General features: G+C 53.1%; 7 protein-coding genes across 7 annotated transcripts; 6 read left to right on the top strand and 1 right to left on the bottom strand.

Annotated features, from left to right (window-relative positions):
• Positions 1–129: 129 nt before the first annotated feature.
• D7B24_006752 (uncharacterized protein) lies at positions 130–1,996 on the top strand (the record flags this gene model as incomplete). The annotated part of the gene is made up of 5 exons (XM_028640876.1): positions 130–237; positions 854–884; positions 950–1,593; positions 1,657–1,767; positions 1,823–1,996. The coding sequence occupies 5 exons, from the start codon at positions 130–132 to the stop codon at positions 1,994–1,996; spliced, it is 1,068 nt and encodes a 355-aa protein (XP_028498842.1).
• Positions 1,997–5,766: 3,770 nt separating this feature from the next.
• D7B24_006751 (uncharacterized protein) lies at positions 5,767–7,875 on the top strand (the record flags this gene model as incomplete). The annotated part of the gene is made up of 4 exons (XM_028640875.1): positions 5,767–5,836; positions 6,336–6,776; positions 6,838–7,817; positions 7,870–7,875. 4 exons carry the CDS (start codon positions 5,767–5,769, stop codon positions 7,873–7,875), a joined length of 1,497 nt encoding a protein of 498 aa, XP_028498841.1.
• Positions 7,876–8,304: 429 nt separating this feature from the next.
• On the bottom strand, positions 8,305–9,669 carry D7B24_006750 (uncharacterized protein; the record flags this gene model as incomplete). Its single annotated transcript, XM_028640874.1, has 3 exons — positions 8,305–8,863; positions 8,916–9,394; positions 9,484–9,669. 3 exons carry the CDS (start codon positions 9,667–9,669, stop codon positions 8,305–8,307), a joined length of 1,224 nt encoding a protein of 407 aa, XP_028498840.1.
• A 1,124-nt stretch (positions 9,670–10,793) lies between these two features.
• Positions 10,794–11,805, top strand: D7B24_006749 (uncharacterized protein; the record flags this gene model as incomplete). Its single annotated transcript, XM_028640873.1, has 3 exons — positions 10,794–11,159; positions 11,222–11,575; positions 11,632–11,805. The coding sequence occupies 3 exons, from the start codon at positions 10,794–10,796 to the stop codon at positions 11,803–11,805; spliced, it is 894 nt and encodes a 297-aa protein (XP_028498839.1).
• A 721-nt stretch (positions 11,806–12,526) lies between these two features.
• On the top strand, positions 12,527–13,378 carry D7B24_006748 (uncharacterized protein; the record flags this gene model as incomplete). The annotated part of the gene is made up of 1 exon (XM_028640872.1): positions 12,527–13,378. One exon carries the CDS (start codon positions 12,527–12,529, stop codon positions 13,376–13,378), a length of 852 nt encoding a protein of 283 aa, XP_028498838.1.
• A 767-nt stretch (positions 13,379–14,145) lies between these two features.
• Positions 14,146–14,787, top strand: D7B24_006747 (uncharacterized protein; the record flags this gene model as incomplete). Its single annotated transcript, XM_028640871.1, has 1 exon — positions 14,146–14,787. One exon carries the CDS (start codon positions 14,146–14,148, stop codon positions 14,785–14,787), a length of 642 nt encoding a protein of 213 aa, XP_028498837.1.
• Positions 14,788–21,584: 6,797 nt separating this feature from the next.
• Positions 21,585–23,442, top strand: D7B24_006746 (uncharacterized protein; the record flags this gene model as incomplete). The annotated part of the gene is made up of 2 exons (XM_028640870.1): positions 21,585–21,910; positions 21,972–23,442. 2 exons carry the CDS (start codon positions 21,585–21,587, stop codon positions 23,440–23,442), a joined length of 1,797 nt encoding a protein of 598 aa, XP_028498836.1.
• Positions 23,443–23,641: the final 199 nt, after the last annotated feature.

Here is a 23,641-nt window from a genome sequence, read left to right as displayed (position 1 = left end):
AAAGGACAACACAACATGAGCATAATTGGCGAGGTATGCCTCAGAGATATTTTCAGCATCCAGTATAGGCCGTGAGCAAGTCACGGTAGCTGCGCAGTATCCATCATTCTCTCACTGGGCCATGCACAAATGGATTGGGTACGGGACTTCTCTGGCTTAAGCGCCAGCGACTTGGAGCGGTGTTTCGAATACCACTGGAGCAGCAGCACAGTCGTCAAGCTCTCCAGCACCGGCAAAGTAAGTACGACGATGATTATAAACTCATGTACCTACTTTCAGGAGTTTAAATTAATTATTTAGTTGCTTACTCGGTCGTTGAGCTCGGAAAAAGACTGGCAGAAGTGGCTGGACAATGCAAGTGCTCCTACACATCCATACCATTGCTCGTTATTGACCGTAGTGCCATGAACAGGAGGTACCAGATATAGACGATAGAAATGTCGATGGAGGGTTGATTCTTATGTGAGTAAATCTTGAGAAAAGCTTCGTCAATTGACATTCATCCTAACGATCCAATTCAAGTTTGACCAGCCGATGCGATCGACCGAAACTGACTGTTGAGTCCGCGGAGCTATGTAATGAGAAAGAAATGAACGAGAAAGTCTCAATAGCAGATGACTCAACTCTGTGCAACCCAAGCCGATCAAACACGCAGAGGTCCGAGGTTGTACTTCGGGAGACAGAAGGGCAAAACGACGCAGGTTCAAGAGCAACTCGAAGCATTCGTGACTTGCCGTTTTCACGCGAAACTTTCGAGACCATCATAAGAAGATTCCACACTCACGGAACTTTGACGAGAACCATCAGCAGGGCCGATGTATCTGCATTTTCAGCAAATAATGTTTCCATGCAGTCAGCTGAAGGTGGTTCCTATCGTTCATATGGTACGTCCACTGGTACTTGTCATCATGTTGAGACAGCATGACTGATTGCAGTTCTCCTCGGATAGTCTACAATGCGCGAACATCCAATGAATGGGAGGGAGACCTCGCTATGACAGCAACTTACTTTCCATGCCGTCAACTCACGTTTGGAATTCTCTTTGGCTGTACCGAAACGATTGAAGATAAAGTGCTCAAGCGGCTGAGTCTGGTTGGGTCGGATGCCACTCATCCAATGATTCCCTTTGGCATCATGGCTGAGATTGAGCGTTCTAGGCACATAAAGCTTGTGGAGAACTCCATTGATGGCCTGGAGACGAATATTGATCAGCTCAGCGAACGCATCGAAACCCGTGGCGAGGCAAGCCAAGAAGAGTTAGACAGGCGTAGCCGCGATCGAAAAGAGGCGTGGTTAGACGCCGCCCATCTGAGGAATGTGCTCATAAACTGGCAGAACCAGCTCAAACACATGGCAAGACATGCCAGACTCCTGCAATCAGCGCCGATGATCGATGCGCCGCAGACAGTGACCACCAAAGAAAATGGGCATGGGCTCCAGGATACCCAGCACAACGGAACTTTGGAGTGCCGAGCCCTTGAGGCAAGCAGTACTCGTATAGGTGACCGACTTGAGGCCATTGTGGAGGAGTACGACGAAAAGATCCGTGACTCGGCCATGAGGTTAGATGGTATGGCCATGGCGACGCAATGGGTAAGACAGTATATTGCCGTCATCCATTAAACGCATGATATCTGGCTGACATATCTGTTGCAGTCATATTCGGACACCAACGTTGAGATCGCTCTTGCAACGACCCGCGATTCGAAGCATATGCGCTCTATTTCGCTCATCACCATGATCTTCTTACCAGGTACCTTTTTGGCTGTAAGTGGTTGCCCAGATGGCACGATGCCTTGACAACTAATCACCACCGCCTCAGACCATCTTCTCAATGACTTTTTTCGATTGGGGCGACGGAGCAGGGAAAGCGAGGGTGTCGGGCATGATATGGATATATTTCGTACTGGCCTTTGGCTTTACCGCCGTTACTCTCGGAAGCTGGTATTTTTGGACATCCCGTAGACATCGTACCAAGAACATCTGTCGTTGCTAGCGATGGTGGTCTCAATGAATCGCTCTTGGACGAGCGATCAATGTTATGTCAGAGGGTTGCAATTCGTACCGCCGTTCAATGGCGTGTCTTGATCCCTGAGACCCGCGCTGCAAATACTCCACCACGGAACCTCGTTCATCGGTCAAGCAGAGGCTGAGTAAGGTCTTTGATGACCGCGCGCTGACAGCCTGCAGCCTGCAGCCTCATGCAACTTGCTCTACAAGCGAATCCACTTTGCTGCATACATGGAAAACAAGCAGGCTGCCTCCGAGACTGACAAACCTGGCATTTTCAGCCTTTGCATATATTGGGCACCTATTTGCCTGACAATCCATCATAAGTCTGGGTTGATTCCTGTCGCTCGAATTTGACCATCAAACAAAGCAGAGCACACAATGATAAAACCATCACCCCAAGACCTATCATCGGACGATCTATGGGAACTGTTGCACGACCACAAAGTGGAAGGCCTGAAGGATGATCAGTCATATTGGCCCCTCTCCACACTCCGGAGATGCCTGACGCCGGAGGTCGTTTCGAGAAGTCTGATTGTACCCGAAGGCCCGAACAGTAAGTTGAACAGAGAATCCCTTGTTCGCCAGATATGTTACCCTGATCCTGAGAAGGGCCACACATATATTCAATTATTTGCTCTTCTCGTTATGTGCGACAAGCTCAGTGATGCAAACGTCATCTTCGACAAGCGGAGCGGCGTTTGTGACGCCGACCTCCCTCTTTATTATGACTATAAGGCCGAGAAGCCTTTGAAAAGGAAAAGTACAGAAGCCTCGTTGGAATGTTTCATTAGAAGTTCTTGGAGACGGAAAGACTCAGACGCCTTTGACAGATGGCAATGGCGTGTCTGCCCTCATGTATTTCGGCGCAGGGAAGCAGAGGCTGCACCTCACAGCAGACTGGGGACCAAACACATACTTCCCTGGATTTCTGATGGGCCAGTCAGCAAATGGCTTGCGGATGATGATACTCGGGGTGGTGCATTCGGCGACGTTTTCAAGAGAATGTTGCATCCTGGTTGCCACACTTTCGACCCGCTCCTTCAAAAGGGAAGTACCTTTGAACAAATCTAACACCCTTACTAACTAACCTTCAGCTGGACTTGAAAGCAGAATTTGTTGCAGTGAAGAAGCTCAGGGGAGGTCGTGAAGACAAGTTTCGTCAGGCGCAGCGTGAGGCTGATCAGCTACGCCTCTTTGACGGCCGACTCCATTCGCACCTGGTCACCCTACTTGCCACCTACGAGATGGACGGCGAATACTTCTTTCTTTTTCCATACGCGGAACATAACTTGGAATGTCTGTGGGACAAGGAAGTACATCCCAAAGATATGCAAGACGCAACGACTGTGCGGTGGCTTTCTCGCCAGATATGTGGACTTGTTGGAGCAATGGCTCAGATACACGAGCCACGCAAGATTGCACCTGGAAAGTATGGCCGTCACGGCGATATCAAACCCGACAACATCTTATGTTATCGTACCCATACAAGCTATGGGTGGCATCTTGTTATTTCCGATCTAGGTGTCTCCGCGCTGAACTCGGAAGACTCTCGGTCTAATGTGCCGGGGGAAGTTGTTCCAGAGATTCCCGGTTATCGTCCGCCAGAATGCGACATTCAAGGCGGCTCCATCAACAGGCTTTTCGACGTCTGGACAATGGGATGCCTCATTTTCGAGATGCTGGCGCAAGTAGTAGGTGGGATGACGCTCCGAGATGAATTCGATCACAAAAGAACCACATTTTTCATGATTGGTGGGGGTAGAACAAATGTGTTCTACGACCTCGTTGAGCTGGAAGGCGGCAGCTTCAGACAGTCCGTCAAAGCAGAAGTCCTGCAGGTGAGTAAAGTTTTGATAGGATCTTGGATGTTGCGCCCCATGCGCTGAGCCAAACCTTTGAGCTCATTCTGATATAAACGTGTCCCGTTTAGTGCTTCGACGCTTTGAGGGCTGATGACAGGTCATCGCAATACATCCGAGATGTTGTAACGGTCATCGAGGATCAGATGATGGTCATTCTCCGGAGGGACAAAACCTTGGTCAGGTCGACTTCAAGCGAGCTGGTCAAGATATTCGATCATTTGCACGACAAATGTCAACGGGACGAAGAATACTGCATTTCACTATCGAATTCAAGTCTTCCTAATGCGACCAGGGAGCCCGTTGCTGTATTGGTAGAGCTCAATAAACGGTCTCTCAGCCAACTACAAAGACGGCCTGTGCAGAAGCGTTCCGGCCGGGAAAAAGTATCCATGGATGCTAGCAAGATGAAAGAGTTAGACTTTGTTCATCCACAGGGTGGAACAGCCGGTAAGCAGTTGGGAGTTCCTGGTTAGTAGCGCCATGGGAGGTATCACCAGCGGGTTGGGTGTATGTCGGAAATGGAAAGAAGAATGATAAAGCCAAGAGATAGCAACATGTCTTTACCCGCGCAATATTGTATGATTAGGCCAGGCTAGCGGAATACCTTGTCAAGCCGCGCCACAGCGCCAAGGATTTGCTCGTGAGCATGGCCGCGTTTGGGGGGGGGAGGGGGAGGGAAGCAAACACACTCAAAGACCTTGTGTCTACGTATAACACCAAGCAAGGAGAAGAAGAGCGGCAAGAAGAGTATAGTAGAAGAGGAGTCTTTTGAGGGACTTTCCAGGCCTAAACTGCAAGATTAGAGAACTTTGATGCTTCAGAATCGAGCAGGTCGACTACCATTTGTAGTAATGGAACGCATAGGAAGGTTAGCGTATGTAGAGTTAATATCCTAGAGTAGAAGGTCGGTCCTTGAATTAGCTGCTGTAGGGCCAGATCTCATTCGAGTAGGATCCAGAAATGAGCAGTAAGGTGATTAAATAGCTTCGGGTTCCTCATTGACATTGACGAGGTGATTTGTAACTTGGACAGTTATGAATGCTTGTTTATTCGCCGGCCTGCGCTGCTTTTGGTACTTGTAGGGGTAGTCAGCATTTTCTTCCCTCTGATAGCCTGCACGAGCTGCGTGTGAGAAGATGGCCTTGAACTCCGCGACAATGCTAGAATCTCTTCTCCATACATCTTTCGCGATACCGAAAGGTAGCAAGGGCAAATCTCTGATAGACGTAAATATGATGCGAACCTGGAATCACGTCCAATATCCTTCCAGTTTCCTAAACTAGTGTTCACCAAAGGGACCTTATATCGCGGGTTACTAGCACGCCAACAACAAGAAATAAGTCTAATCCGGTAGGCTATGCAGGTCAGGAGACACAAGCCAAGTACGTCAAGGTAAAATTTTAGCAGTCGTAGTCACCCTGACACCACCTACTTATCAAGTCTCACAATAACCGCCCAGCCGTCGTGCGATCGTCAAGCGGCGGATTTACCCAGCTTACCCGCTTGGCATCAGTGGCGTGATGGGTGAGCTTTCGACACAGCTTTGACCTAATACCAGTTGCTTTAGAATGGTTATAAGAGGTCTATTATTGATTATGTCGTCCTACATACATGGTTTCGCCGCCACAAGCCGAGTGTACAGTCGAATAAAGACAAATATCGCAGCACTGCCTGTTAGAGACCAGGACAGGGTCAATAGCTAGCCAGGCCTTGGCCACCGACGCTCGCGACGGGTGTGACATCCATTTTGACAATGGGTAACGATGCATTATCCAGAATGAGAGGAGTGCCATAAAAAAGGGTTGACCGCGTGCGCTAGGTGCCGCTGTCGAGCAGGCAAATTTCATGCACATGCATTTCCAAGCGCATACAGTAGGAGCCAGATTTCCACATGGTTCTCCGTCGAACCTTGCGTACACCCATTGCGGCACAGTCGAGCACCAACCTCAGTGCACTCTGGGGTAAATCGCGATAGGTTACATCCTGTCAGGGATCAAGCACTGCATCTCGAGCAGCCCCTGTCTCGCGGGACTGGTCCGCAGTACCCTGGAAAACTCAAATGATCCGCCGGCCGGCGGAAGGCAAACGAACAACACAGGTTGGATTAGGGGCGACCTGCCGCTTGCATTTAGCCAAAAACACCCCCTTCTAGCCCATGCCATGATTAAATCACGCACTGGTGCTCAACGGCATCGTCGAGGCTTGCGGTAGATTCTTCAATGTGAGGCGTCATCCCGACAGAACTGAGGAAATTATTTTTCGAGATGTCGATTGATTGGGGTGCGGCGCTGGCACTTTTCATTGCTGCCTACGTGGCATGGTGCCTTCTTGCCTATTTGCAATCTCCCCTGCGTCGATACCCTGGGCCCTTCTTTGCCAGTAAGTGCGCGTAGGGCCGTCACGGCTCGATCTCGAAATATCGGCAGCGTGAGCGTACTATGCGTGCTGACGACGATGTAGAATTTACCAATCTCTGGCGGGTTTACCACACACTGCGTGGCGATATCCACCTAGTAAACCTGCGCACGCATCGAAAGCATGGCCCTGTGGTCAGAACAGGGCCCAATAATCTGGACCTCGATGTGCCCAGCTTGGTCAAGACCATCTACACTACAGACCACAAGTGGCTGAAAACGGAATTTTACAACCCAGCGAGCAACATCGTCAACAGAGAACCTGTACCCAATCTCTTTAGTCTCATCGACCCGGCCGAACATGCAAGGCAAAAGAAGCCTGTCGCCAAGCAGTATTCGATGACAAGTGTGCTTCAGCTGGAGCCACACTTTGATGAAGCCATTCGACTGCTGTGCTGTCAGCTTGAAGGGCGTTTTATGCACGAGTGGGTCCACGATTGCTGTGAATTTGGTTCCGAATTCGACTTGGGTCAATGGATCAAGATGTGTAAGTCACTGAGTACTGTACCATTCTCTACTCGGGTTTTCCAAGCTGACAGGCTGTGTAGACGCATGGGACGTCATTGGCCAGATCACTTTCAGCAAACGCTTTGGATACCTCGAAGCAGGCAAAGACTTCGATGGGCATCTATGGTTATCCGAGATGGGGTCTGACTACCTTGCCAGCGTTAGCCAGTTGCCCATTCTTGATCGCTGGATCGACAAGAACCCTATCATACCAATCGGCGGTGCAACAGTGCTACTGGGACCGACGCTGCAATACGTGAAAGATCGATTTCAGGGTCGAGACAAAGCCACCCACGATGAAAGCAAGCCTGACTTTCTGGACAAGTTCATTCAGGCGAGGTCTGAGAATCCTGACGTTGTCGACGGCAGGCAGATTGTCAGCTACCTTGCCATCAACATGCTTGCTGGGGCTGATACGACCGCCATTACCATCAAGGCGGTGCTTTATTACGTACTCCGTACGCCGGGTGTGCGGGCGAAATTAGAGGCCGAGATTCTGGCCACGGAGTTCTCAAAGCAGCACAATGTACCACCGCCATATTCCGAGGTCAAGTCGCTTCCGTACCTCGCAGCCATCATTCGCGAAGCAATGCGGCTGCATCCTGGGGTGGCTATGACTCTCCCGCGTTATGTCCCTGCAGAAGCCCAGGGCAGCCAACTCGTGCTGCCTGATGGGTCGACTGTTCCGCCAGGTATCAGCGTTGGGATGAACCCATTCGTACTAGGTCGCAACAAACAGACTTGGGGAGTTGACTCTGATGAGTTCCGACCTGAGAGGTGGCTTCGAGACGAAGGCGCTGATGAGACGAAGGAGGGTTTTGCTGAGAGACTGCGGGGCATGGAAAATGCCGATTTCACGTTTAGCGCAGGCTCGCGTGCATGTATCGGGAGGCACCTCGCCTTAGTCGAAGTATACAAGGTCGTTGCTACACTCTTCGCCTCATACGAGATTCAGATTATGAAGCCGGAGATCGAGTGGTGGGTACGGAACGGCTTCTTCCTCCGGCAGCAGGGACCTCGAGTAAGAATGCGTCCTCGCAGAGACATGTGAATAAATTAGGCGAGCAAAGGAGCGATAGAATCTGCAATAAGTCATGTATCCAAGATTTTATTCGAGGGCAAGATGCTCCGGCGCTTGGTCCACCAGAAATTAGGTTGGGCTACGTCTTATCATTAGCTTTATACTGTGCGGAGGAACATCTGCAGCCATAGTGCTGATGATCAGAGTTGTCCAAAGACATCCTCTTGGGTAGCGATGCTCAGGGCGTCTCAAGTCACTGGCAGGGAGAATAGCCCGGCTCATTGTAACGCCTTTACGTTTCAAGCCAAATTTCATGGGCACTCTGGCGTGTTACACAGATTCCCGACAAAAGACCGTCGGATCTGAAGTTGTGTGTGTCCTCAATTGATCGCTAAATGCCAGAATCCGTTCGCTTTTCCGTTTCGTATACGTCCATGTACAGATAAAAGCCCTTAAACCGTAAGCAAGCTGGCGTCCCATATATCTCCTAAGCTTGAGTGGTCGATCTCTTGAACTTTGTATCGACACGGATGCTGTGAAGTGGGATGTCGTCGGCGTCATCGTCACAGCGATCTGCCTTGGGTGTGCTTGTGACGGTGAAACCGTACCCCTTGACATCAGGCCTCAGGGCGGCATCACTAGGTGACACCATGGTCGCGCCCAACTCCTCGCTCGTAAATCGGGACTCATTGTCGTCGGAGGCCCGTCGGGAATGTTCGTCTTTGTTTGATCGTTCCGAGGTGGCGGCGGACTTGTTCGCAAAGTCCTCACGGGACGAGAGGCGCTCGCTGAAGTTTCCAGTCTTCTTGGAGCGCAGACCCATGGACGACGCGCCCCTCGAGAAAGCGTCGCTGAGGCTGCCCTTGATGCCCAAGGATCGTGCAAAAAACATCATGACCGGTCGAAGGGTAGGGAGGCAAGCGGAAACGATACCCGCCGACATTTCGATTGCTGTCCAGCCGACCGTTGGAGCCAGTGTGTAGGTTGGGTCGGTGGCGGAGTAGGTGAAAAGCACACTGGTGCGGTATGCAGACGCGAATACAACACTAGACGTTGTCAGTTGCCAAAATATCGATCTATACTGGGAGAGAAACGCACAAGAATCCCAAGCTGAATGCGAAAGTGAGACCAATCTTTTCGATCTGCTTCAGTTGGAGTTTCCAGATGGGCGGAATCGGCATGAGAAGGATGACAAGATCGGTGAAGATGGTCGAAGCCGCGTTGGCGATCCATGTGCCGACCTGGTTGATGCATCGTCCGGGAAGATGCGGGTACCAGAGCTTCTCGACCGGGACGCAGATGAAGATGAAGAGGAAAGTGATGCAGACTACCCACGCCATGACAAACGCGCCGACTCCCCATGCCATCCTCTTGAAGTAGGGAACGCGGAAGATGCGGTAGTACATCAGCAATAGACTCAGCTTGGTCCAGCCGAGGTTCCAGGCGTAGAGAACTTCAGCTACGACAAGCCATTTGGCCATCATGACAATATCCTCGAGGTCCACGAGGTCGGCGTGGATGCCCATACCGCAAGAGTGCATGGCAAAAATGAATCCAACAACGGCAAGGTTCCAGCCCTGTTCGCAGTGACATGTCAGAACTCAGGGACAAAAGTTGCTGGGAAACCATGGGTTGGTTGTACGTTGAAGTTTCAAGTCTAACATACCATCGAGAAAATGATCATCCAATCATCCCACCACAGCTCTTGACCCTTGAATCGCCGACTGACGAGCCGCAATACGACAGAGGCAAGGGCCAGCACGGTCATGGAAACAACAACTTGGATCATCCATGGCTGGAGATTGTTGGGGTTATAACCCGGCAGGCCCGGAAGCTGAGACTTCGATGACATGTCGACCTGCGGAATGCTTGAAGCGAAGAAGAAGTTGGGAAAGAAACAAACAAAGATGCAGAAATCAGGTCTAATATTTGCGGTTCTCGGAGCTTTTCAGACATATATTCTTCACGAATGCATGCTCCTGCTTTACGCTCCCACCCACCGTCCCGTCACCCCCCTGACGCTGATGGCAGAGGGTGGCTCGAACACGACAGGGATGGGGGGCTCTAAAGGGTTCCCAGCCGGCAGTGAAGTTTCGCGGTGCCTGAAAAGGCGATTGATCAACGAGGACTGCGGAGTAGCATCCACCTTATCTGCTGATGGACAGGCGATGGACCGCAAGTACGGTATCATCGCGTGCGTGAGAAGATTTTCTCTTGGGGCCCTGATGTTACGCTGAGGATTTTTCCCATCACAGCGCCGCTTTCTCCTTTCCAAAAATCAACCCGTTCACCCAAAGAACCGGTTCTCAGATATCGGCTGGCTCATCGATCTGAACAAGGCGTTTTTACTGCAATGCAGCCCGCCTATTGCAGCAATCAGCTTTGGTCACCAACAAAACCCAAATCTCCACCATCGACACCCCAATCGACCCTGGCCTCCCCTCTCCTCCCCTGTAACGACTTCGTCTCCCCGGCACCCGCGGCTTCGTCCCCAATCTGATAGTGGCTCGACTAAAAAGAGGCGTTGAGAGGCGTTGTCTAACGCGGGCCGCCCCCTTGCGCTAGACGAAACCAGTAGCTCGACTCCATCACGACGGCTCTAAGACCTTTTTGAGTGTTGATCCGCACAGCCTGACAGGTGGAAGCCCCTCTTCGCGAGGGCGCCAAAACCTGCGGTTCCAGATTCTCCACACCGAAGCACACGTAGCAGGGTCATGGTGACCGCGGAATGATTCCAGGCCTAAAGTTAGGCTGCCGGTCACAACGCCTCTCGCGACAATGAGCATATAGGGAGGTTGTCCCTGGGGACGCCAGAGAAGCAGCTCCTGCAGTCTAGTGACGCTGCATAATAACTAACACGAGAGCTCTTTTCTTCAGCACGGCCTCGTTCTTTTCCCTTCGAATCAGTGTCCAGCTGCATTACCTTTGATCGACCACCTACCCCGTCACTGCTGCTACCCAGTATCAGTTTTCAATATGGCTGCCCAGACAACTATTCATGTCCCCCACCTCGGTGGCATCACTGCCGGATATCGGCTTTCCGGGGACGCCATAGATTCGAGCAAGCCCACCCTTGTTCTCATCAATTCGATGTGCACAACTTCTTCGCTGTACGAGGCTCAGTTCAACAGCAAGACGCTTACAGACGCTGTCAATCTTTTGGCGATTGAGCCCCTGGGCCATGGCGCCACAAGCTCTGTCTCAGACCAATTCACCTATTGGGACACAGCCACCATGGCTCTGCAAGTCATGGACGCCCTCAAGGTGCCCAAGGCTTTCGCGTTAGGCACGAGCCAAGGCGGCTGGATGGTCGCTCGGATGGCGCTGCTGGCCCCTGAAAGGGTATTTACAAACCCCTCCCCCAGTGAACCCTCGTCAGGATCGTCACTCTGACCGAATTGCAGATCATCGGCCTGCTGCCTCTCGGCACTTCAATGGACTACGAGTCCGCCGCCTCCCGCGAGAAGGGCTGCTGGGACCCCAAGACGCAGCTCGCGCCCTTCTTTGAGAGCTGGAACAGCCCCGTCCCGACACCCGACTTTGTAGTCGACGAAATCTGGCGCGGCATGGTCGCCAGCCTGGGGTTCTCGGGAACTGTAGGACCCGAGACGCTGTCATTCTGGGATGCGACGCTCAAGGCCGTCTACTCTGGTGACGAGGGCCGCAGGAAGCTCCGCATGGCACTGCTGTGCCTGCTCGAGCGCGACGGCCTTTTGCTGCGGCTGCGGGACATCAAGTGCCCCGTGTACTGGCTTCATGTAAGTTTGGGCCAACCCCGGAAAACCTAAACCATCGCGCTCACATTGTCTTGCAGGGACCCGAGGACCCCGTGTTTGGCGGCGTTGTGCCTACGGAGCACATCAAGCTGTTCACCTCGTCGCCCGAGGCAACTTTAACCTTTGTTGAAGGTGCAGGCCACTACCTCAACGCGACAAGCCCTCGCGAAACCGAGGAGGCGATCCTCAAGATGGTCAAGAAGTACGCTTAGATAGGCAGATCAGTTTCCCGATCAGAATTGAATGAGACCTGATGCGATGACCAATGCATTTGCAATCTATGCGAAATTTTGTGGCTTGACAGGGTTGTGAACTGGCATCAGGTTTGCTGCAACTAGTATTGCCCATTCGATGATCCATGTTCGAGCGAAGGCCTCGTCAATGTGAATTTGATTCCGCCGTACAAAGTCTGAGGAAGAAAGAACAAATATTTATGTAGAAAGCCAAAGGACAGGAGAAAATCTCTCTCCGAGCGATTGGCACGACGATGGAAAGCGGCCAGTGCTGATTATATCTAGTGATGGTGTGATGGTGCTTTCAAGACCAGTTGCGTTGGTGCGGCATGACCCAGCTATGTATGCTCTCATCCCATTTGGGTACTCTCTGGTAACTTCTTGACTCGGTCAACTCAGCCTCAAGGACTCAAGAGATCATGCTGACAAGTTCGTCGCCCAATACGGCATTGTCAGCTTCTATTTTACCAGTGCTGCCTCCACCCAAGTATTGTGCTTCGCGAAACGACTTGGCGATGTCATTCGTAGCGACATCGGAGGGCGTGGGAGTCATCTGGCGATGCTTCACGCGCCTGGCGTCGGCTCAAGCTGGTTCAGACCAACGAGCACCCGGCAAATATAATCCATTTAGTACCAGCTTAGTTTCAAATTTCTCAACGCTCATCCAACTCAGGATTGCCTACAGATTAATAAAGACGTTATGACAACCTCAAAGCAACTCGCAGCGGCACTGAAGGCGCTGCACAAGCCCTCGTCGCCTCTCATCCTTCCCAACATCTGGGATTACGCTTCTCTGAAGGCGGTCCTCTCACTCAATGGCAGCGACACGGTCTCGGACCCTGTCAAAGCCATAGCCACGGCTTCCTGGGCCGTTGCCGAGTCACAGGGCATCAAGGACGAAGACCTCACATTCGAGCAAAACATGGCCGCAATCGGCCGGCTCGCGCCCCACGTCCAGGCCTCGGGGCTCCCATTGACCGTCGACATTCAGGACGGCTACGGGGCGCGCATCGAGGAGGCCGTGACGAAGGTCGTCGAGCTCGGCGCTGTCGGCGCCAACATCGAAGACAGCATCCCCGAGCGGGGTTTTGGTGGCGGGGTCGAGGGGTCGCTGTACGAGGTGGAGGAGCAGGTGGACCGGCTCAAGGCGGCGCTGACGGCCGCAGCCGCGGCGGGGTGCGAAGGCTTCGTGCTGAATGCCCGTTGCGATGTGTTCCGGCTTGAGCCTTACTGCGAGGCCAATGACAAGGCTGTTCTGGAGGAGGGCATCAAGCGGGGACGCGCGTACCTAGAGGCTGGTGCCACGACGGTGTTCTTCTGGGGTGGTGGTGGTCGAGGGCTACGAACGTCCGAGGTGGAGGTGCTCGTGAGGGAGCTCGGCGGTCGGGTTTCTGTGAAGCTTGGCGAAAAGGACGATTCCCTGACGACGAGGCAACTCGGGGAGATGGGGGTTGCGAGGATCAGCGTTGGACCTAGCCTCTACTCGATTGCCATGCGTGCTGTCGCCGAGGCTGCGAGGAATATTTTATCTGGCGGAGGGTTCAAAGGATGATCTACACATGCACGGCATCAATCACTTTGTACTTTCCAGATAGATTCAAATCGTGAAATCGCTGGCATCCACGGCATGACGCCTTTGGCCTGTCCTTTCCTTGCATCGTGCAGTGACCGTGAAATCACGCCACTACCATCTTCGTGATCATCACGAATAGCATGGATGGCAGATGAGCTTCAACGCTGGTGAAATGGCTGCCGCGCGATTCTTGGTCAATGCCTTTTTTTGTGTCACGTACTCTTCAGCACTGCCACATCGTTTCCTCCTATCGGTCGTCCAGCAATACATGGACCGCCACGTGTGAAGGGCCTCAAACGAGCCAAAACAAGCACATTGCCCAAATTTCGGGGTCGGGTTTAGGGGCCCAACGGCACGTTGTCCAATGCGGCAGTACTCATGACGACGCTCGCCTTGGCCAGCCACCGTTGGTGACCCGGAGACTGAGTGACAGGGGGGTCTGCTTGGAAGCTTGGTTCGGGGTGCCGAGCCCTGATCTCATTGGATTCCAGCGCTCCCCATCACCGCCGACTGCGTCATCAACCGCTGGCCAGCCTGGTGAGGCGGGGGGGGGGAATGATCGTAGAATGGGAATCAAGGTCATGCCTATCCATTCCAAGGCTGGGCTTCCTTTGAAAGGTGATAATTATATATGCCGTTGATCGGACGCTGGACTCTCGTGAATGCCCTTTGGGTTGATACCCAATCACTCCATCACCGCTATCACTGACAATTAGTGCTCCAGCCGGAAATCACAGAAAACCAGGATGCTGTCCGCAAACATCATCAAGCTTGCCCTTCTAGGCGCAGCAACCACAGTGCTCGCTCAGACGACGACATTAGCACCTGTCCTTCCGTCCAATGAGCCGGAATGGCGATCGGACGACACGTTTACCTCGGCGGTACTGGACACACACAATGTTTACCGCTCCGAGCACGACGCCGAGGACCTCGTCTGGAACAACACGCTTGCTGAGTATGCCGAGGAGTACCTCGATAGCGACGGCGATGACGATGACGAGTGTCCCGACTTCGAGCACTCGGACACGCCTTACGGCGAGAACCTGGCCATCGGTCACGCCAACGCGTCGGCAGCCGTCGAGGCGTGGGGCGACGAGCGCGACGAGTACGACTTTGACGACCAGGGATTCGACCAAGAAACGGGCCACTTTACGCAGCTGGTCTGGAAGAACACTACAGACGTTGGTTGCGCGAGGAAACTGTGTCGCGGCGGCGATTGGAATGGGTGGTATCTTGTGTGCGAGTACTGGCCGCGCGGAAACGTACAAGATCAGTATGAAGACCAGGTCAGTGCGGGACAATTCGAGGGGGCGGCCGCTGGCTTGATGAGATCGCACCAGACTGCAGCATTGGTAGTGGCTCTGTTGGGCCTGTGGGTCGTTCTTTGAGGGGGGGGACCGATTATTGTAACGACACTCATACGATGTACACGACTCATGAATTGCGCTGAATTGCGCTGAATTTTTATTCTTTCCTTTACACACCAAAGTGACTGCTCCCCGATTCAAGATCGTACGAGTCACATCCGCGATGGGTAGGTACGAGCTGTCGCGCTGTCGCCGATTCGCCACCACTGTGCCGGGTGATCCACGAGCAGCACACACACGAAGCCGCAATTGAGGCTACCTAGTCTGAAGAAGTATCAGTGCGCCGGAGAACAGTCATGCAAATTGAATACCAACATGGAAAGGGCAGATTGATGCAAGTAGCCAAGATTTCGTACTACCCAGGAGATGAGTCGACTTTCACATCCGCTCGCAAACCAGGAAGTGCTGGTGATTTACAGCGCCCGCGATCATCCTGTCGGATACGACGCGTAGCGTTGTATGGGGCCGAAGTGTCCGTTTCACCTGCCGGTAACCTCTGAAGGTATCTGAATCAGAGGTCCTTTGTTCCAATCAGCCAGAAACCTTGTGATAGGCCGCAGGGCTCAAGTCCACAGCTAAGAATGAGCCGAGTGGTCGAATACAATTACAACGGCAGCGTGATTCTTGTCACAGTTCGACTTGATTCTTCCCAGGCGGCTATCGTGCCATCCCTGCCCATGATATCCACTACAAACACGAGCTTTGATAGCCAACCACGCTGTTCTCGACGCTGTTCATGTACTTGTAGTATCAAGTTGTCCTTGATATAATACAGATTTTTAAAAAAAAAAAAAAAAAAAATGGCGAGCTTGCGAAACGTCGTCAGTGGGAGATGTAAATTTTCGAACAGTGGACATGAACACACCTCGACCCTGATTTTTTAGGTTTGTCTAAATAATGTTGAAATGCCGTACAGCCGCCACTGGTCGTCGCTGAGAGATAATCAACGATAAGGTTCTGATCGGATATATCTGTCATTGGCGTCAGTCCATGATGGGTGGCACGCCACACAAATGAAGCGATGGAGTCGCAGACAAGTTACGTCTTGTATGTGTCTCGGATCGTACCTTCTCGAACCTCTAGCAGCAGCTTGGATTCCAGCGCCTTACCAGCAGTGTCTGTTTACGTGGTGTGACTTACCATGGCTTCATTGACATACGTCTTGTCGATAAGTCTGGCTATTAGGGCTTCCACTCTGCTTTTCATAGCATATCTCATGAAAGGGGCCGTCAATTGTACCAGAAGACGTCAAGGTCTTGCGCCCTGGCGCAGATGCATAGTTTGGTAAGAGTATCACGCTTGGCTAGTCTTTTGGAAAAGCATGTATTGGACAGCTGCGACACTGACTATGCTTAGACAGCAGGCTTTACCCAGTCACGCTTCTCTCTTCGATTGCCTCATGACGATCGGCAAGGTACTGACAAGAGTCCCGGTGAACTAGCAAGCCAAGTCAGCTTGTAAGTCTTGGTTTGGGAGTATCCTGAGATCTTTAGGCCAGGTCTGCTGTATCTCGACTTGTGACCAGTCACCCGATTAGCCATTGTTGTTTTCGACTCTGGGCTTATTGCTTAATTTACCAAGAGAAGTCCCTTGTGAAGTAATTTTCTTTGGTACGAGTGTGAGTGCTTGGCACAATGCAAAGATCTTGTAACATGTGAAGACGCCTTTCGGAAGAAATGGTGACGGTCCACCTACAACCCCGGCTTCTCTGTCCAGAATATACAGAAGCTCATACCCAAGTTTGTTGAGGAAGCACTAATATTCAGAGATTATCTCGAGGGCATTGCGAAGTCGGACAAAACAATGAAGCCAAAGAACTTAGCCATGGTAGCCACGTGTGATATCATTGATTGGGCGGTCCTGTAAGACGATATGGGCCTTTTTAAGCCGACGTTGTCATCGACACTCGCCAGAGTGGAAGAAGTCTTTATAGTCAGACCTCAGTCTCCGCCGTCTTCACTCAGGCTCAAAGAAACGTGAGCTTGCTTGTGGACAAATGGGCACCGATGCAATGGGATAGGCAAATTCATCCCTTTTGCAGTTGGTATATCTGACAAAACAACTGCACCATGTATAATAAACATGAACTTTTGATCGATTTGTAGCTTCGAGACTATGATCATGCCAAAAGGCCTAGAACTACGGAAAGCCTCGCCATCCGCGCGAATATTGAAGGAGTATTACTCCAAGACCGCGCAGGGTGATAGTTTTGATCCAAAGTTTCTCAAAACGACCATTGGAGAGATCAAAATTTTCCTCTTCGCGGGTTGCGACACGACGTCACTGGCGCTTGCTTTGCCTACAGCCGTCTCTACAAAAACCCGAACAACCTCGGCCGACTCCGCGCTGAGGACGATGCTGTCTTTGGCCCTGATCCTTCAACGACAGCCTCCAAAATCCCAGCGGCGCCCCTTTCCTCAAACAGCTTCCCAATACAATAGCCGTCGTCAAAGAGACACTACGCCTCGACGCTTTTGTGTCCTCGGTCCGACAGGGTCACCGCAACTTCTTCCTGACGCACCCGGGAGCAAGAATGGTCTATCCGACAGACGCCTTCATGCTCATTCCGAGTACCTTCCTCCCGCAACGTCTCTATATCCCTGGCCAGACCACAACGCGTTCCGTCCAGAGCGCTGCCTTGCGCGCGAGGGTAACCCATTGTGACCCATCAAGGACGCCTGGCGGCCCTTTGACCTGGGCCCACGTGCTTATATAGGACAGGAGCTCACATTGACGGAGCTCGGGATTATTTTGGCCATGATAGCACGGAACGAAGAGACCGCGACCACGTATGCGGAGGAGGGAGCCGTATCATTCACCGGCGATGTCGCGTACTGGGCAGACCTGTGTGACAAGGTAATACCGGATCCGAGGGATGGTCTGCTGGTAAGAATAGAAAGAGGAAATACGTTGCCGTTACTGCGCAAATTGCAGACAGGCTCGCTACAGATGTATCGTAACGTTAGTAAGGATGGATATCCAACGGCCGGACTCCTTGCGTTATGGGATTTGTCTTGTGCGTTTCTACACGGATGCCGTAGAAGTAGTTGTTCTGCAAATCGGGTTGTGAACGGGCAATTGGGACTGAGACTGGGTGCTCGCCAGAGACACGGACATGACGAAGGTACCCTAGACAAGTGTTGCATGCATGAAGAGTCAATGGCGAGACTCTGAAGCCCCGAGTATGAAAGATGCCTCAAGAGCGGCCACGCAGGGAACCCCCAAGAAAGCACCGTAGGCAGTGCAGGCCTGCGAGTCTTCAGCTGTGATGGAACATGCCGGGTTTACATGCAAGCCATGTGGCCCGGAGAGAACTGAATCGTCAAGCTCATCGATTAGGCGAGAAAGCAGCCCATGGCATCGCCCCTCGACACGTGGTGAGGAGGGGTACTATCGCTTTTCCAGCGGTTCAAATCCAGCGGTGTGTGAGTTCGTCTCAGCTCGACTCCGTGGTCTGCCACGTGGAGCACCAATAAGCCGGCCCAACCGAAGACGCTTCGCATGAGCATGGTATGCCGGCCAGATTGCCGCATGTCGGCATCAATAGTTGAAGGATCGATATTGCAGAAAACGGAACCATTGCGGTATTCGCGACAGGCCCTCCGTCAGCTCTCTCCTGCAGGATGTTCAATGGCCCAAATTGGGAAGTGGGAACTCTCCACCGCTCCCATCTGAACTCATGCAAAGGAACAATTCGATTGTTCAGCCGAAGTCTCGGCCAACTACAACTGAGGGGAAGAGCAGGTTCCGATGCATTGTCTAACATCGGCTCATCCGCTCGCTTCGCCGCACTTTGCAACCCAAGAACCCCCCTCCTGGTTGTCATTTATCACCTTCAATGTCCCGTCGACGAGACGTCGCGTCCCAGGGTGGGGCCAGAATGGCATGCTGCCTGTCATCAGAATCAAGTCATTTTGAAATGAGCTTGGATTGCTATTGATACATGAAAGTTGCCGTATGGAGTAGTCAGTCCCCGCCTAGAGTCTCGTTCTCGCACAAGAGCAATTTGCCGAACCCAAACCTACATGGAACAGCGCCCAACGACTGAAGAAGAATCCCAAGAAGGCGTGCTAAAAAATCAAGCACGGGTGGCACTGACTCGGCCAACAGAGCACTATCGATCAGCTTGATGGCGAAAGTTTGCTCTCACATCCCGCCACGCTCTAGGGTCCAACGTAAACCAGACTCTTCCTCGGGGGGTGTGACTGGCACTGGTGACCGAGGTGAGCGCGGTTACCGCCTTCCCCGAGTCTGGAAAGATCTCTCAGAGTGATCTTGGTGGTGATCGCGGAGTCTTTTCGCGGGTTCGCTTGAGGTCGCGAGCGCCACGGCGGCTAAATGGGGGACCTGGAGCGGATCAGCGCTCTAGCGGCCCCGATGCTGTATGTGCTCCACGTGCTATTGACAAGACTAATAGCTGACTGACGGTGCTACAGAGGTTGACGAGACAGGGGGTTCGGATTGAGCGGCGGATTGAGCGGCCGCGGGGGTGCTTTCTCAGGCTGCCTGGCGGCCTTCAGAGTACCAAACAGGGCCATAAACCCGAGCAGTAACATAGCCCAGTGCTAGAGGGAAAAGGGCACATGCTGGGCTTCCAGGTAAGCCCGCGGATGTATGATACCCGCGCCTGAATCTTTTTTGGGTTTGTCGTGCACGAGACTAGAGGCAGTGCTAGCGAAGCACGGTGAATGTTCCAATGCCCACGGCGAAACGTCGATCAGGCCTCAGTTCAAGGCCTCACAAAGACAGTCGAACGACTGGTCAATTCATCGATCACAGTTCATCTTATCGCCCAGATCATACAGATTGACTTGATGATCCGGCCCCTCTCGCGCGAATCCACTTTCTACAGCCATCAACTAGTTTCCGAGACGTTCACTGACGGCCATCGGTCAAAAGATTATTGATCTTCATTGATCAATGCCACCCTCGGCGCCGAAGACATGTCGCCATCCATCAGCCCACAGGACTCCACGTGTACCCCAGTATCTTATGTACATAACAAGTGCGATGCCAAGCTGACCCTCGGTGGAGTCTGATTCGCTGAAGAATGCAAGTGACAAGGGACGCAAGGGGGGAGGGGGGAACAGTTGAAAGAGGGGGCAAATCTGCCTGTCTCTCACCTAGCAATGCTGTTGGCTCGTCGCAAGCAGGGTTGGCCTAACGTCCCAGGCGAGAAGAGTAAAACTGAGCAGCTCGCCCGGATGACCTGCCGAAAAGAATAAACAACACGTGCATGCGCGCAATCTGCATGCCAATTCCACGTGGGCAGGCCGAGATTACCGTAGGCGTGCTGCTAAAGGTACTGTTAGTTGTAGGAAATGAACAAATTAATAAAAAGAAATAAAAAATCAAGAAAACATACGAAACGTTCGATGGCATATTCCGTCGGAACCTGTCTTGCCTGTGCGCAGGGCGTTGTAGAGCGCAGTTTTTGCGCCACTCCCGCCCAGTTTGCCGTTTGTTTCTCGTGTTCCACACGCCCACAACTTTCTTCAGGATGATAGCGGACCTGAGCAGACGTGACGCCTGCCGTTAAGCTTCTTTAGGTTTCGTTAGGCTTCGCGGGCGGGTTCCGGGGCCGCAAGTTGGCCCCAAGGTGCCCTGCCGTTTAGCCTACTTTTGGACCTAAGCATCGCGACTTGCTCTTTCGCCCCTCACCAGACGCAAGGGACCTCTCTTGCGGTAGCCGCGCCTCTAGTAACGGATGCCATTCTCAGCGGAGAAGCGCTCAAATCCCAAATAACGACGAGCAGGTTGCCGCCACTCATGTCATCCCATCTGTCACTGTTATCGCGGGGAACCTCCCCCCCTCGGACTGTACTAATCTGTCAATTCCATCCAGGCTGATACAGAGCTCTAGACAGACGTTTGCGCCGGGGGCAAGATGCGTCTGTCGTCTGATTCGTGCGTTGGTACATTTATAACCGGCTGGGAGCGTTGTTCCATGTCGATTCAATTCGAGGCGATGCAAGGACTGGGAAGGGGGGTCGTCCCACGACGGACAGATCAAACCCTCCGCCCGTGGCGTACCTGGCGTAAACGTTAGGAAGCTCTAGAGCATCTAGCGCGGTTTTTCATCGTCTCGGCGGCATGGACCAGCTTCCTCTAGACCCGTTCCACAACAGCCCCTTATCCCAGTAGACTGGAGAAGGATGGGTCGCAGTGGAGCAGAGGGGTTTGTGAGCGGACGTTATAGGGCAGAAGTTTGAACCCCTGGACCGGAGATTGACATCCCACGCGAAGGGGTGTCGAGATTAATGCATCCTACCTTGCCCTTGCTTGAGTAGGACAAGCCTCCTTTTGCCGTACGAACACTGCTGAATCGGCAGATGTTGTCCGCCAAAAAGCCTGCCAACCTAAGCTTCCATTAGGTGCCCTCTCTCGTCTTCGGCTTGAGAGGTGCCGGCGGAGGGTAGAAGCGAAGCGACAGGGCAACGAACTGCCAACCTGGCCATCAGCTATTCGTAATCCGTCGCCTTCGCGACAACAAACCCTGCATCTGCCCCTCTATCAGTGGAGCAAGTATTGGACTGGGCTTCCTTCTGAATGCAGTAGCTGCATGCCATGTGGTATGCCTGAACCCACGAGCCGAAGCGACACGCGGCGAGTCGAGACCAACCTACGTCGTCGAGGACAACGCAGGGAGGCAAGTTCACCAAGGGCTGTCTACACCCCCTGGCCTGGGAATCGAGACGCTTCATTTAGTACAAGTACGGGGCGATCCCCCTCCACCTCCTCACGACTGGTCTTCAGAAGGCCATCCCTCTCACGCCCAACCCGGACAACATTCATTACTAGAGAGATCCTCCACCACAATGGTCTCCTTCTCGACCCTCTTCGTCGGCGCCGTGGCCCTTGCGGCTCAGTCCGTGTCCGCTGGCCCTACCAAGCCCGCGGGTCTCGTTCCCCGTACCTTCGAAGGCCAGAAGTACGGCTGCAAGTGCTACCCTGGCGACGCCTGTTGGCCCCAGCAGAGCGAATGGGACAGCCTCAACGCCAAGGTCAATGGAAACCTTCACGTTCACGTGCCTCCCGAGGCTGCTTGCTACAACACCTTCGATGGTCTGCTCGGCTCTCAGCAGACTTACGATGCGGCCAAGTGCGCCGAGGTCACCAAGAGTTGGACTAGTGAGACTTGGACGTGAGTCGAGAACCTTCTTGAACGACACCTTGGGAACAGTGATACTTACGATAGACCACAGCGTCGACCAAGAGGCCCTGAACATTTGGAAGTACTTCACCAACGTCACCTGCGTGCCCACGACCGACCCCTCTAAGTCCTGTACGCTCGGCTTTTATGGCGTCTACGTGATCATGGCCAAGACGAAGGACCACATCAAGGCCGGTGTCAACTTTGCGCGGGACCACAATCTCCGCCTTGTCATCCGCAACACCGGCCACGACTTTGTTGGCCGCAGCACTGGCTGGGGCTCTCTCATCATTAACACTCATTCTTTCCAGGACATCAAGTTCCACAGCAAGTGGTCTGGTGCCGGTGCCTACAAGGGCGGCGCTGTTACCGTCGGTGCTGGCGTTCAAGGTGTCACTATTCTCGAGGCTGCCCAGAAGCAAAACCCAAAGCTTACCCTTGTCACTGGCGAGTGCAAAACTGTCGGTCTCGCTGGCGGTTACGTCGCTGGTGGAGGCCACGGGCCCCTCACCTCTGCCTACGGCATGGCCGCCGACAACACGCTGGAGTTCGAGGTCATCACGGCTAAGGGCGATCTAGTCGTCGCCAACGAGAAGGTGAACGCTGATCTCTACTTTGCCCTCCGTGGGGGCGGTCCCTCGACCTATGGTGTCGTCACCTCAGTTACTTTCCGCACCTATCCCGAGGTCCAGGTAGCTGGTGGCCTCCTTGACATCAACGCCACTCTGACCAACGACGAGAACCTCATCTGGGAGGGCATCCGCATCTTCCACAAGTACGGCAACCACCTTGTCGACAACGGTCTTTACACCTACTTTGAGATCTTTCCTTTCACCTTCCACGCACGCCCGTTTGTCGCCGTCGGCAAGACCAAGGATGAGCTCGATGCCATCCTCAAGCCCCTCCTCGACGAGCTGACCGCCGCCGGCGTTCCCTTCACTAGCATGACCAAGGGCTACCCTACGCTCTGGGAGCTCTACAACGAGCTCTTCGAGGACGAGGCCGCGGGTCTGCACGCCCTCAGCGGCGGCTGGGGCATCACCCACCAGGACATCACCAACAACAACGACGGCATCGTCAAGGCCTTCCGCACGGTCCAGAGCCCTCGCGCCGATCTCCCCTACACCGGCGCCATGATCGGTCACTTCTTCAGGCCCCCCAACTCTGGCTCGACCGCCGCCCTCAACCCCCGCTGGCGCGACTCGACCAACTTCATCATCGCCACCATGCTGGTCCCCGAGAACGCGACCGCCGCCCAGAAGGCAGACCTCCAGAAGGTCCTGACCAACAACATGGACGGTGGCCTGCGCGAAGCCGCCCCTGGCGGTTACGCCTACATCAACGAGGCCGACCCTTTCACCCCCAACTTCAGCACCCACTTCTGGGGTGACAAGACGTACGGCAAGCTCAAGTGCATCCGCGACAAGTGGGATCCCAACATGGTTTTCTACGCCCAGGCCACCGTCAACACGGAGAAGTGGGCCGTCATTGAGGGCAACACGAGGCTCTGCAAGAAGCTTTGAGGGGAAGAACTGGCTTGATCGGTCATGTTGCTGCATTGGATAGCGGGCGTTCATTCATACTTGTTCTTATAGAAGTGATAGAGAGGGGCATCGACCCGATGCTTGATGTAATAACACGTGATTCGACGTTGGTTACAAAACATATTTCAGCGCTGCACTGTGGTTGTGATGTGATTCTGAGAATACAGCCATGAAGAAG

The sequence above is a fragment of the Verticillium nonalfalfae genome, assembly GCF_003724135.2.
Source record: "Verticillium nonalfalfae strain VnAa140/NRRL 66861 chromosome Unknown scaffold_5, whole genome shotgun sequence".
Classification (NCBI taxonomy): Eukaryota; Fungi; Ascomycota; class Sordariomycetes; order Glomerellales; family Plectosphaerellaceae; genus Verticillium; species Verticillium nonalfalfae.
This window is presented reverse-complemented; position numbering and strand designations above follow the sequence as displayed.